This window comes from Plectropomus leopardus, chromosome 4 (genome assembly GCF_026936395.1).
Source record: "Plectropomus leopardus strain MGB_pleo_1.0 chromosome 4, ASM2693639v1, whole genome shotgun sequence".
Classification (NCBI taxonomy): Eukaryota; Metazoa; Chordata; class Actinopteri; order Perciformes; family Serranidae; genus Plectropomus; species Plectropomus leopardus.
The window spans coordinates 19800539-19813658 of NC_142179.1; the positions used below are offsets into that span (position 1 = coordinate 19800539).

The following is a 13120-nucleotide window of genomic DNA, read 5'->3' on the forward strand; positions in this document are numbered from 1 at the left end:
GGCAAAGAAGCGGGGTTATGGAGGAAAAAAAACTTTCCTTTTCAGGGCCAGACGAGCAGAAGCGGAAATTAATTTTCGGTCTTCAAACGGAAAAAACCCCACAAAAAACATGATATACTTTTGTTTTGATGGGCCTAAACGCAAAACACAGATCATTTTGATTATGAGATATTTAACCAATAATACGATTTATATAGATTTTCTTGAATTGACTGACAAAAACTGCAGTAATTTATTCCTTGGCTGGGACACTTTTTAGGTTTAATGTGTCTTGAAATGAGCCAAATGAGCAGCTAAATAAACTTTGTCAGACCATGTCCAAAACATTGACGCATTATTTTCCATACAGATAACTTTCCAAAATAACGTTTTTTTTTCATTTGCGCTATATCTCGCTGGTTTCACGACCACTTTTGCTTTGATAAGACAGATTGCTGTATTGATTAAGAACTCATTTTCGGGCCCCGTCCAAACGCCAATCAGAGCGCAGCCCTGTCCGCTGCTGGCGGAGATTGATGGACCAACCAGACGGCCATTGTTGCGGTTGACACTGATGCGATGCCTCCTCAGCGGAATCACTGTGTTCAAAGGAGCAGACGGTCGAGCTGCTGAATACGCGCCTGTCGAGAGCGCACTCGTGTTAGATTCTGATTTGAATGAACGGAACAAACAGAATTTGCTGTACAGAGCAGCGCGTACAGGATGTCCACATCCACAAATATTTTTTAAAATTACACTCAGAGATGGCTACATATAAATATTTGTCCATAATTTGAGGCTGAATATTGGGAATAATATTGACTGTAAATGCCCCCCTCTCCCCCCCGCACACAAAAAGTGGGCCTTTAATTTCAGTCATCACAAATATTACATTTCTTACTTATTAGCCTCACATATGTCAGTAGTTTCTGCTTGAAATTGCGCAAAATCGTGCGTTTCCCTTCATCATCACCCGAGTCCAACTAAACGTGTGAAAAGTTTGCTGTAAGAGTCACTGGTTGGATGCTGAATCTGGCAGAAGTCCAAACAACGGGATGCACTTTACACCAATGAGAGCATCCACTTCAACAATCGGTCCCCCATATGGCACCAAGGCCCCTCCTCCAAGCTCTATCCCGGCAGAGGGTCTCATTCATGCTTCAAGACAGCGGTTCACTGCAAGCTCCCTGGCCCTCGGATCAACTGTTTTGATCCGATCTGGCCCCCTGACAAAGGAAGACTTTCTGCACACACATATTTGACAATATCCGCAGACGGATCCGCTGTGAAGTGTGTGAGGAGTTGAGCCCACCGAGCAGGTGAACCTTTGCGCTCCAACGGACGCTGGAGATCTGCGCGTGGACAATGCTTGCAATTAGTGGAGGAATATATCTATTATCATCGTTTCAGCCTTGAAAGAAAGAGTGCGTGGATTTTGTTTTGTTTTTTTTTTAACTGGCGCCTTCTGAAGCATCATCACAAAGCGTCGGTCATTTATTTTTGCAAAGCTGTGGAGGAGCGCAGCGCCTTGGGGTGGACCTTCTGTTGTTTGCCGAAGTGCTTTAGCTCTCCAGCTCAGTTTATAATTCTTAAGTTTAACAAAAGTGCACCGAAACGCACAGGACAGGGTTTAAATGTTCGGGATTCAGGAGCATCTGATACGAGAAGTGAGCGGATTAAAAGAGAGAAGTCTTGGAGAGGAGATGGATCCGGTCCGGTCGTGGGTGCGTAATGTCGGGGTTGTGGATGCGAACGTCGCGGCGCAAAGGTACAGTACAAACACAGCTGATCTGCTCACTTCACCCTCTCTCCTGTTCATTTCATCTGTGGTGCTCAGGCGACTTGACAGCATTTATTTTCATAATCAGCACAATGAGCACAAACTAGTTTATAACATGTGAATATTTAACATATGAGTCGTCCTTTCAGAAGAGCTGCAAACTACTTGTTGCAAAAGATGACATGAGTCCCGTTTAAAACTCACTGCCCCCGACTCATAAAATATATAATAAAAGGACAACACTTGATATTATTATCATTATTATTATTAAAGCGATAAAAGGCTAAATGCACAAAGAGGAGAAGGCCCATGTTACCAAAACGCACAATTAATAATCAAAACTATTGGACTGGAAACTAAAGTCAAACACAAGGAGCAATTAATCAAATTATTTACTCTTGTGCAAAAGGTAAACTTTTAGTTTACACAATTAAATTCGAGACAATTTCTCAAAATCTGCATGTGACTAAAGCTGAAATTACATTTTCCCAGACCAGCTGTTTCAGATGCTATATTTAAAAAAAATGTTTACCCTCAGCGGCCGCACACTTATTTATGATTTCAAGTCAGCTGAAGGGTTTTTTATATTATTGAATCACTTTCCGCATTTTTCCAAAAATGTTCAACCATCATCTTAACAATTTTTATTTCTTTACCAAAACACACACCAGTGGTCTCATTATGACTGATTATGTGCAAAGTTTAGAAAACATTATGACCTAAAAAGTCAGAAAACGACTAATAGGGCCTACACAAGCTTTAACAGATATAACATATAAATTGCAATTCTCAAGTGATACAATAATGGCGCTATTTGTGCTGTATTCATGTTTATGTATATATATATATATCGGGGGTTGTTTTCTTGAACGTTGAATGTAATTTTAAATATCTCGATGTTTTATCAAAAAAACAAAACAAACAAAAACACACACACACACACACACATAAACATCTCGTCATGGTCAAAATTTCCCTCGGGCGTTTTTCTGGTCTTAAAAGAATCGTTTAGTGCTCTCACCACCCAAAAAAAATCCATAAACTGCTCATGTTTTGAGTTTCCTGAAAAGATATGAAATGGCCCGTTTTAGATCAAAGTTAAATTTACAGTAAAACGGTACAGACTCTGCTGTGCAGATATGCATACAATTATTTAAAAAAGTTATTCAAATTGTACAGTAAATATTACATTTCGTACATTATTAACCATGATGCTCGAATATTGATACAAAAGTCAAAAGTCCTGATTCTGTTGTTGACTTCAGTTTTCAAACTAAAACACAGTTTCAGCAAGTTTCACTTTCCCTGTTTTTCCTCGTTGCCTTAATTTTGTGCACATTTACAGGCAAAATTTCCTCTAGACAAGTTAAAGGGCCTTCAAGTTATGGGAAAAACTTAATGTTGATAAATTATATGTTGACATTATGTGTTTGTTTTTTTTGCTAATTATTGATAATTGTTGCATGGATAAACTGAAGGCTTTAACAGTTGGAGAATTAAAAGCTATGTAACCAATAGGAAATTAACTGACTTTAAAAACAACCCAAATATTTAAAAAACTACCTTTAATGTGCAAATAAATCAAACATGTTTGAGATGCATATTTATAGTTTTCAAGATTTACTGCAAATAGAGAAAAGTAATAATAATAACAACAATAATAAATTTATTCAGAGCACCTTAAAAAGCAGAGTTTACAAAGTGCTTTGACAAACACCAAAGCAGGAGAAAGACCCCCAGAGGCAGTGCCATTGATTTTTGTTTTATTAAGATTTCTTTGAGATTTTTTTTAGCCACCAATTGCTTATGTACATTGTTAGATGGTAATTTAATTATAAATAACATTTATCTTTATTACAACATTTATTATGTGAATGTGTGTGGAGCTGACTGTGTCTTCCTGTTGTGTCCTCAGTGGAGTTGCTTTGTCCAGAGCTCATTTTGAGAAGCAGCCGCCCTCAAATCTCCGCAAGTCCAACTTCTTCCACTTTGTCCTGGCGCTCTATGACAGACACGGCCAACCTGTGGAGGTGGAGAGGACTGCGTTTGTGGACTTTGTTGAGCACGACAAGGTGTGTTTCTAAATGCCTGTCTGCCTTAATGATTGTTTAAGGATGTCATCAATTCACTGCATCATCTTTACAATATTTTCTGGGAAATTTGAACACCTTAAACCACAAATTTGAAGCAGCAACGCCTGAAAAAGTGTGAATAACGACAGAATGTATGAGTAATATACCGCATTTCAGCTGTAACCAGGTGCTCAACTTGATCTTCCCCATCCCCAGTAAAGCCAAGCATATCGAACAGCTGACGGCTACATGTTTACACAAGCTCTACCCTGAATGAGCTGATGATGTGGGATTGAAAAAGAATATCTAATGACTAATTAGCAGCTTGCCTCATTAGGAGGACATCACTACTTTTTAAAATGCAAATTATGCTTGCTCCTGTTAAGTTATACAGTGAACTAATCATCAAAGTCTCTTTTCCTTCATGGCCCCCTCCCGTACTCTAAATACTGCTGTGGGGGGAGCTGGATTCCTCAGGTTGGACAAGACCAAAATAAGGAAGGGTGCAGTGTAGAGTTAGAGAGAGACTGCCTGGAGTGGGAGCCTTATGTCCAGTGTTGATGGATGTTTCTGCCTTGTGGTGAGGGCCACCAGAGCCTCCTAAACTGGCAACAGATCTCCCCTGTGAGAAAGACAAGAGGACACCGTGCTGTCAGCTGAAGTTCAAACATAGTTTTACTATGAATTTCACAGGCAGCAAGGGAAGGAGAGGCCAGTGGTGCAAACGCCAGGGCTGAAAGCTGTCAGTGTGCTCCCTTTTTTGTGCCACACAGGCCAGCGTAGAGTAATATGACGGCAGTGGAGGAGTTCATTTTCTGCATGGTTACCCTGGCATCTGTTTTTGCTTTGTAATTATACAGAGGTAGAGCGATGGCACGGCGAAATAAATGTTCCTCTGTGTATATTTTGCAAAACTTATGAAGCCAGGCATCCATCTATCTCCTGAGTCTCAATCTCACTTTTGATATTAAGTTTGGTTACTTTCCAGTTTATCTTCATGCATCTTAATTCCCCCCACTTCTTTTTTCACAACTGTCTCCTCTTTCCAGTTACTTCTCCAACCTCCTCGTTCTCTCCCCTCCTCTCTGGCGCTCGTCTCTGTGATGCCAGCCTCCTGGGTTATTGGACCAGAGAGCATTCCTTTGAGACCACTTAGAAAGACCAGTAGAGGTAGAAGAAGAGAAAGAAAGAGGGGGAACAAGAGACAGAGAGAGGGGGGGAGAGAAGGAAGAAGTGAGAGGCTAGTGGAGAGCCTGGGGGAGGGAGGGATAGCGGAAAGGAAGTTTTTCTGTCAAGGTCGACTGCTGCTCAGTCTCACATACACTACTTTCCACACACACATACATATAACCATGCCTGTGCTACCACATTGCAAAGAGGACCACAGCATTTGATCTCAAGGTTTTAGGAGTTTGCATCAGACATGATAGTTCAACCTCTACAAAGAACGTCCGACTCAAGGTTAAGCGTTCAGCTCTTGAACACAACGAAAAGGTCCCACATGGGCTTTGAGCCTACAACCCTCTGATCTCCCTCCCAGAGAAGGGGCGAGCTGCAGGATTAGGGAAGGCTTGCTGTGCTTAGCACTGCGTGGGGATGCTCGGCTGTACTTATCCGTGCCTCAAATGTGCTTAACTGCATGCTCTGCGTTTGTCCGTGTGTCTTTCCTCTCTTTCCAAGGAGCAGACAGGAGAAAAGACCAACAACGGCACTCACTACAAGCTGCAGCTCCTCTACAGCAACGGTGAGTCAAACAGATTATTGGTTGATTCTTTGCCCTTTGAGGTGTCTAATTTGATCATTGAGACGACGGTGTTGGAGCGGGAGTTGAAAAGGGTCAGGGGTGACAACGTCGTACTAACATGACACACACCTTAAGTAATCTGCCTCCACATCCTCACCTCACCTCTCCTCCTGGTGCTCATAAATTACCTCCTGCTCGTCGTCTAATCACTGGGTTTGTACAATTCAGCTCTGCGAGGAGCCACTTCTGGGCCCGTGTATGGGGAAATGAGGTACATGTTGCCCCCCCACCCCCCACCAGTCCCCCACACCTCCTCCAACCCCCCATGGTGCCTCCACATCAGATCGGGGGATACACAGAGAAATCTGGTTCCCATGAGCCACTGCTGCCCCTACTCTGCCATCGCAGTGGCACCCATGGGAGAGAAGATAAAAGACATGTTCCAGAGCAACCCCCTTATACACCCACCATACACACACACACACACACACACACACACACACACACACACGTACATACAAGCGCACCAAAAGCACTTCCTCTACATCCCCTCCTCTCATCCCCTTCCCCCAAGCGATATCAAAGGCATCTCAATCGAGACTTTGATGAGAGGAACACATTTTGAAAGCAATACTCTCCAAAGTCTCTCTAAAAAAAATCCTCGGGTAATACGCTCTTCTCTCAAGAAGCAATTCATTACATGTCGTTTCCCTATCGTGTGTGATTTACAGCAGAGGTTGTGAAGCATCCAAAGGTTCAGGTGTTTCTGGGAATCTCACTCAGCGACACATCTGATTACACAGGAACGACAGTCAATGTTAAACTTGTCAGTTAAACCCTCTTCACAAACTGATCAGGTGCTGTTTTACCTGTTGGTGTGTAACTCTGATCTCCAGTCAGTCATGACTTAAACTCTGGAATAAATCAGATGTTAACTTAGAAACAACCAAAAAAATGAACAGTTTGACAAATCGTGAGAATGTGGTCGTAAATTCAGGCCTGAAAGGCGAACATGACTGATAATCATTAAACATCAAATAACTCTCAATCCCCTCAGAAACCATCAGAGGGAAAATACAGACTGCATGCCAATCTTATTCCTCCATGTTGGCTGGACAGAGTTCAATGCTTTTCTGTGAGCTTGTCCAGAGTATGAGATATAAAAAGATTCATGTCATAAATCCTTCCATTTTATTTTGAGAATACTCGGCATCATGTACTTTTTTATCGACTGGTTAAAGGGGGTTTAGGAGTTTAAGTGCACTTTCAGTTGCTTCATTTATGGTTACTGTGGTTGTAGTATTTAGTAATTAGGGTCGAACCCATGGATCTATTATAAATCTAGCTTGATTTCTCTGCTCCCAGTTTCTATTTAACTAGCCTCCTGCAGACTGTGAGTTTGCAATGTATATATATATATATTATTATTATTATTATTATTATTATATTATTTATATGTATATAATGTGGCCACACTGTGCGACAGGGATCTTAATAAACGTGGGCTGGACATCAAGTTTGATATGTGCATTATGTGCAATGATATCACATACGGAATCGCAGGCGACGACCTACGTGCATCGACGTCAACACGCATGTACAGAGGGTCGTCGTCGGCGGGCGTCATTCACGTACGCCGCTGTAGTTGTAGAGAAAAATGTAAACAAACAAATCGAGCCTTCGCTGTAGCTGCATTTATGTGTGTCGGGAAAAAACTAGAGAAGAGGAGCAGGAGGGGAGTGAAGACACGGTCATGGCTGGAGAAAAAAGGTCAACTTGACACGCAAGTTTTGCAACAAGAGCTCGAAGTAAGTATTAGCATCTATTAGCATTTAGCACTGTCGCGTTGGTCAGTGCGTCATCTGATGTCGCATTTCTACTGAATGGTTAGTTTAGGTCGTAACAACAGTCACACGTGAGATTGTTGTCCCAAATACCTGATACTGTAGATTTTTATTATAGTCTGTCCTTTATCACGACCGTGACGACGGCCGTCCTTGAACCTCTCTGTGCGAGGTAGGATCACCGTTTTAGATCCACGACTAAAGATATCGCCATGTTGCTGTCACGATTGTTATGTTTCGTCTGAGACAGCCCCAAATCGCACAGTGTGTGCGGGGCTCACTGAGGGCAAGAGGTCACCTCTCACGCCAATAAACTTGTTAACGTTTTTAATAACCAATTTCTGTGTTTTCTTTTGCAGGGGTTCGCACGGAGCAGGATCTGTACGCACGACTTATTGACTCTGTCACTAAACAGGTTGGTTTACTTTCCCTAAAGAAGCTCTCCACTGCTCTCCATATGTTTTTTATATGCTACAAGAAAAATAATCGGCAAAATAAGCTAATACCATGGCTTAGCTCTTCTGTAGTGTACCAATTGCTCTGTTTACACTTGGTTTTAAAATGCGTATTGGGCGATCTGATCACACGTGGCAGGATGTTCTCACGCACTGTTTGTACGCTTACACACAAAAATAACGCACCAGAATTCATATATAACACACGTACGCAGGAAGGCTGCAATTATGCTATAAATGCATTGATGTAGTAAAGAAGGAAAAGATATAAAGAGCCAAAGTCCGTCAGTATATACAGGCTGAGGTAGTGGATGGGTCTAACTAACACAGGACTTTCCCTAAGAAAAGTGGTGTCAGTATCCGGATGTAAAAGTAAGTGAGCCCTTTCTAGTGGACAGCGCTTAATACAAATGTAAAATATCTCCAAGGTGCATGCCGCTGTGGCCTGGGATGCATTTGACCACATATCTCTCTGAGCGTAAAAGCGAATGTGTCCCGATGCATCCCTGACAAGGACATAACAGGAAAATATGTGATCAGTGCAGGACATGGTGATTGTTTAGGTGACAGTGCGCCAACACTCTATAACTTGCACATTTTACACCGAGTGTGAAGTAGTGTTACTCAACCGTCTATTGTTGTGCAATATGGAAGGAGACAAGCTGGAATCTGCTGTCAGTGATATCTCTACGTATACTGACGTAACAGGTGAGAGTGAGGGTGTGGATATAATAACTGTGGGAGTGGCCCTTTGAGCTTCTTGTGGAAGTGACATAGGCAGCAACCAAAACTGAACACATGTGGTCTGCTGGAGATGTGTGATACACACATGTTTAAAGGACACTTTGTCTTAGTTGTCCACCTGTGTTGGGATCAATCAAAATGCATTTTAAAAAACAAGTGTAAACTTCATATTTCACATATCTAAAGAACCAATCCCGTCAACTTTGAGGGAGAATCTAGGTGTAGCTACATACTGCTATTTTGTGAGTTAAGTTATACTTTCACTTCATATTGTCAGAGCTGGCGATTGCGGTTTACCTAACGTAAGAGGCACATGAATTAGTATGGTAACTTAATTATAAGTAGCCAAAAAATAGAATGCGTACAGTAGCTAAGGTTGCATATTTAGAGATCTGCGTTTATGAAATGAGGAGAAAGGTGTTGAGTTACATTTTAAGACATGAAGTGCCTTTTTTTCTTCAAGGAAAAAAAATTCTAAATATGTCATTTTGATGAAGACAGACGTGTTTTTCCAGATGTAATGAATGCTTAGAGATGAATTTTCCTTGGCTACAGTATGTACAGTAGGTAATGGTTTCACTGATTTTACATGACACTGAATCTGTCCCTTATTTCCTCCTCTTAGCCCATATCCTATGAGGGACAAAACAAGAATCCAGAAATGTGCAGAGTTCTGCTCACACATGAGGTTATGTGCAGGTACGTCTCACACACACACACACACACACACACACACACACACACACACACACACACACTCTCATTCAAACCTTTACCCACAGGGAGGAAATCCAAATATCCATTACTCTCCTTCACTCGGCTTTGTCTCAGTCAGCTTGAAATATGGTTTGAGATGACGCTTGGGGCTCTACTTTTTGGAAAAGTAGACTGTGGTTGAACTATAAGTCTAGCCTGTCTGTCATCATCCTTGTTACAGTGGTAACCCCCTGCTGCTTTCTGCTGTAACGCAGCATGTCCCTGGCCAGCTCCTGTTTCTTCCTGGAGCTCCTCACTCTCCAGTCTGGAGTTTTGCAGCCAGACCACAGCTAACAGCAGCAGACACACGCCTTTCGCTCATCGAAAATGTAACTCGCTCCTCTTTAGCCAAGAAATCATGTCTGAGCTTTGTCAACATGTGATGACAAGTGTAGAGGTATTATTTCCAGTTTCACAGCCAAAGCAATGTACAAAGCAATGTTGTAAAGTAAGTTTAAAGAGTCCGGTCATTAGACGCGTTGTGGAAGACATTAAATTGGTGAACGCCAGGTTATGGATGGAGAAGAAGCTGAAGAGAGCGGTCTTGAAGTGGGGCAGTGACCCAGGCTTCGAGGGCAGCAGGGGGAAGGATAGGGGGCTGGGACATGGGGAGAGGGGCTAAGACGGAGTGGGGTTTGCCATTGTGTAGCCAGCAGATGCCCGAATGTGACTCACAGCTGGCTAATAACGGAGCCGAAGAGGCAGAGGGCAAGCGTCACAGCTGGGGAGTGAGGCCGTCGGCCGGGGGGGCGGAGGGGGGCAGGGCAGGGCCAAGCTGGGACACGAGAGGGGTGAGGCGAGGTGTAGGGGTGGCAGATGGTTAGGGGTGGGGGCACTTTTGTTATGCAGTGAAGGGGACTTTGGGGAGGGAGGGGGGGCTGGGTGGCCAGCAGGCTCCTCGGACAGGACTGCTGACGAATGGTAGGATGTTGTGGGATGGTGTGTGTGTATGTGTGTGTGTGTGCGTGCAATGAGGCTGTGTGGGGGTTGAGTTTGATTTCGAAATCAATGTGACAGATTGCCTGGCTGGCTTTTCACTTTTGAATGGTCTCTCACTGTTTGTAGGGTGTGTTGTTGTACCTTTTCTTCCTCTTTTATTCTTTTGTCTATTCTTCCCCTCCCCTCTCATGCCTCCTTTGTGTGCGCCTGGATCTTGGCCGACTGCGGGACAGAGTAGTCTGGGCCTGTAATGTGGATGGGCGAGACAAATGATGGCTCCTCCTGTTTAATTTGTTTTTTTTCTTTTACTTCCCTCTCACTGACTTTTTCCCCTCTTTTCTGTCTCTTTAAACTGCCCACTCAGCCGCTGTTGTGAGAAGAAAAGTTGTGGCAACCGAAACGAGACGCCCTCTGACCCAGTCATCATTGACAGGTAATGAGATCAAACCACATCCCACACAATGTCCGCCACCTCAGACAAGCACCTCTTCATACTGAATGTTGAGGTCACCCTTTCTTTGTATATAAGCACCTACACAATCACAAATGAGGAGAGGGAAATCACAGGTTCGTGCAAAGGTTGTAGGGAAATCTACACAAACCAAGAGAGAAGAAGCTACACAGCAGAGTAGAAGCACCAGCGTGCATGTATGGATATGTGAGCTGGATTTATATATGCAGTAGTGTTAATGTTTGTGTAGTTCACATGTAAATGTTTATGTTTCCATATGTATCATATCAACGTTTCTAAAGTGACAGTGTATGTGAGCTGACTTTGTTTTTGGAAGAGGGGTGAGATGTTGAAAAATGTGTCATTGAGGAGAGACGCCTGCCAAGCTGCAGACCACTGTTAAAGACCAACAAACATCAAAATCAGTTGTGATTTAGTGAGTCATTGCTGTGGTTCCAGCAGTTTATTAGGCACCAAACACAGGTGTTCTGTAGTCTGTAACCTGTTGCTGCATTTCCTGCTGGGATAGTGGAAGGAAAAGCGGTTGTTTTTGCCAAAACATTGCTGTTTCTCCTGTCAGTATATTGGCACAAGGAGCTGTTGTTTTTACCAAGAAATGCTACATTTCCTGAGGCCATAGTGGCACTAAAGGTGGTTGTTTTTACTGACACATCACGACAATTCCTGTTGAGATTGTGGCACAAAAGCAGTTGTTTTTCACTGAGACTTCACTACATTCCCCTTCAGGTTAGTGGCACAAAAGCAGCAGTTCACTTACCAAGACATCACTGCATTTCTTGCTGTGATACTGCATGAAAAGCAGCTGTTTCTTACAAAGACATTGCTAAATTTCCTGCCGGGATAGAGACACGAAAAGCGATTGTTTTTTTTACTAAGATGTCGCCATCTTTCCAGCGGAAATTTTGCCCTCATAACTGTGTATTTCAACACAAAATATGAAATTTTCCTAACTTTGACCAAGTGGCTTTTGTGCCTAAACCTAACCACACGTAAACCACAACAGTGTTGAAACATGAAGTTTATGTATCCGTTACATTTTAATGTGCAAATTTAACATGTCCTACAATGCCAACAATCCTCTGGTGATTGGGTTGAAAGGAGGCTGCAGTTGAGAGTATCTGTGTTTGTGTCTGTCGCCCATGTGTTTCTCCTCTTCTACTTTCTGTTTATCTGTTGATCTATATTCCGCCTGCTAGGATCTGTTTCACTTTGGTCACTCAGTACGTTTAACAGCCGACATCGCACCTGAAACCTGCCAAAAAGTGTAGATTTACTTTTTATCAAAAGCATGTGGATCTTTCATACCACCAGACACGCATGCAGTAAATGTTCACTCTGACAGCCAGTTATCAGGCTTAAAGGCGAATGACCCCCGCAGTAATCAGCGTGTGTGAGGGCCTTCACGTCCCAGGGATTTTTGGAGGTCTCGCGCTGTCTGCCCGGCATTAACCAGTGTGATGAATGCTCATAAGCAGACCGTATGTGGAATACTTTCTCTGTGATGTCATAGATAGACGCAAACTTCATCTCCTCTCCCTCCTCATCTCGCTCCTTCCCCACCATCGCCTGTCTAGAAAACACTCACTTCATATACGTCAAGGACCCTTTTCTTTCCCCTCCTCAGTTCAAGCTGGCTGGCTGTTGACAGTGTGTCTCAAAGGATCTCCGCTGAAGATAGTTTTCGTATAACGGAAAAAATAGGGCTGTTGTCTTTTTGAATTTTCCCAGAATACCTTGGAGCAGCTGCTTTTCTCATTTACTGTAGCACATTACTCTCCCAATAACCCGCCCCTTTTATACTTCCTCCTAACATGGCTTCGAAATTTGTAAGTGACAGGGCGACGTGCTGGTGAGGAAAGAGCGATCTGTATCTTTTTGTGACTCAGTGTGTGTGTGTGTGTGTGTGTGTGTGTGTGTGTGTGTGTGTGTGTGTGTGTGTGTGTGTGTGTGTGTGTGTGTGTGTGTGTGTGTGTGTGTGCAGGCTGGTGTGCGGCTGTGAGGATTGATTTAAATGGAATCATTGACCTACTGTACTCTCTAATCACACGGGGCATATCCCGTCCTGATGGGGGCTTCTCTCTCTTGACTGGCCTGCGAAATCCTCTCCTCGGGGAGCGGCCTATTAGCAGCCAGTTAATTTCTGATAAGCCACTGGAATTTTTGCATGGCCCTGTGCCCTTTTATCCCACCTCATGTGCACTTTCTCATTCGTCTGTGTGTATGTACACCACACACTGAAAAAGTCTAAAGATTGGCAGGTGTGTGTGTGTGGTCGGAGGATGTATACACTGTTTGGATGTATATTTTCATGCGTGTGAGGGGGAATCCTTGCACA

General features: G+C 43.1%; 1 protein-coding gene across 4 annotated transcripts in view; it reads left to right on the top strand.

Moving 5' to 3' along the window:
- The first annotated feature begins 1149 nt into the window (after positions 1-1149).
- Positions 1150-13120, top strand: part of ebf2 (EBF transcription factor 2) — a 38301-nt gene continuing 26330 nt past the window's right edge. For 2 of the 4 annotated variants that reach the window (XM_088076753.1, XM_088076755.1), the window contains exons 1-6: positions 1150-1747; positions 3675-3831; positions 5512-5575; positions 7779-7834; positions 9244-9317; positions 10678-10746. In XM_088076753.1, the coding sequence (XP_087932879.1) occupies positions 1614-1747; positions 3675-3831; positions 5512-5575; positions 7779-7834; positions 9244-9317; positions 10678-10746 (554 nt within the window). In that variant the 5' untranslated portion in view covers positions 1150-1613. The remainder of the gene's footprint in view (positions 1748-3674; positions 3832-5511; positions 5576-7778; positions 7835-9243; positions 9318-10677; positions 10747-13120) is intronic. The other 2 variants (XM_088076754.1, XM_088076757.1) reach the window with 1 other exon arrangement.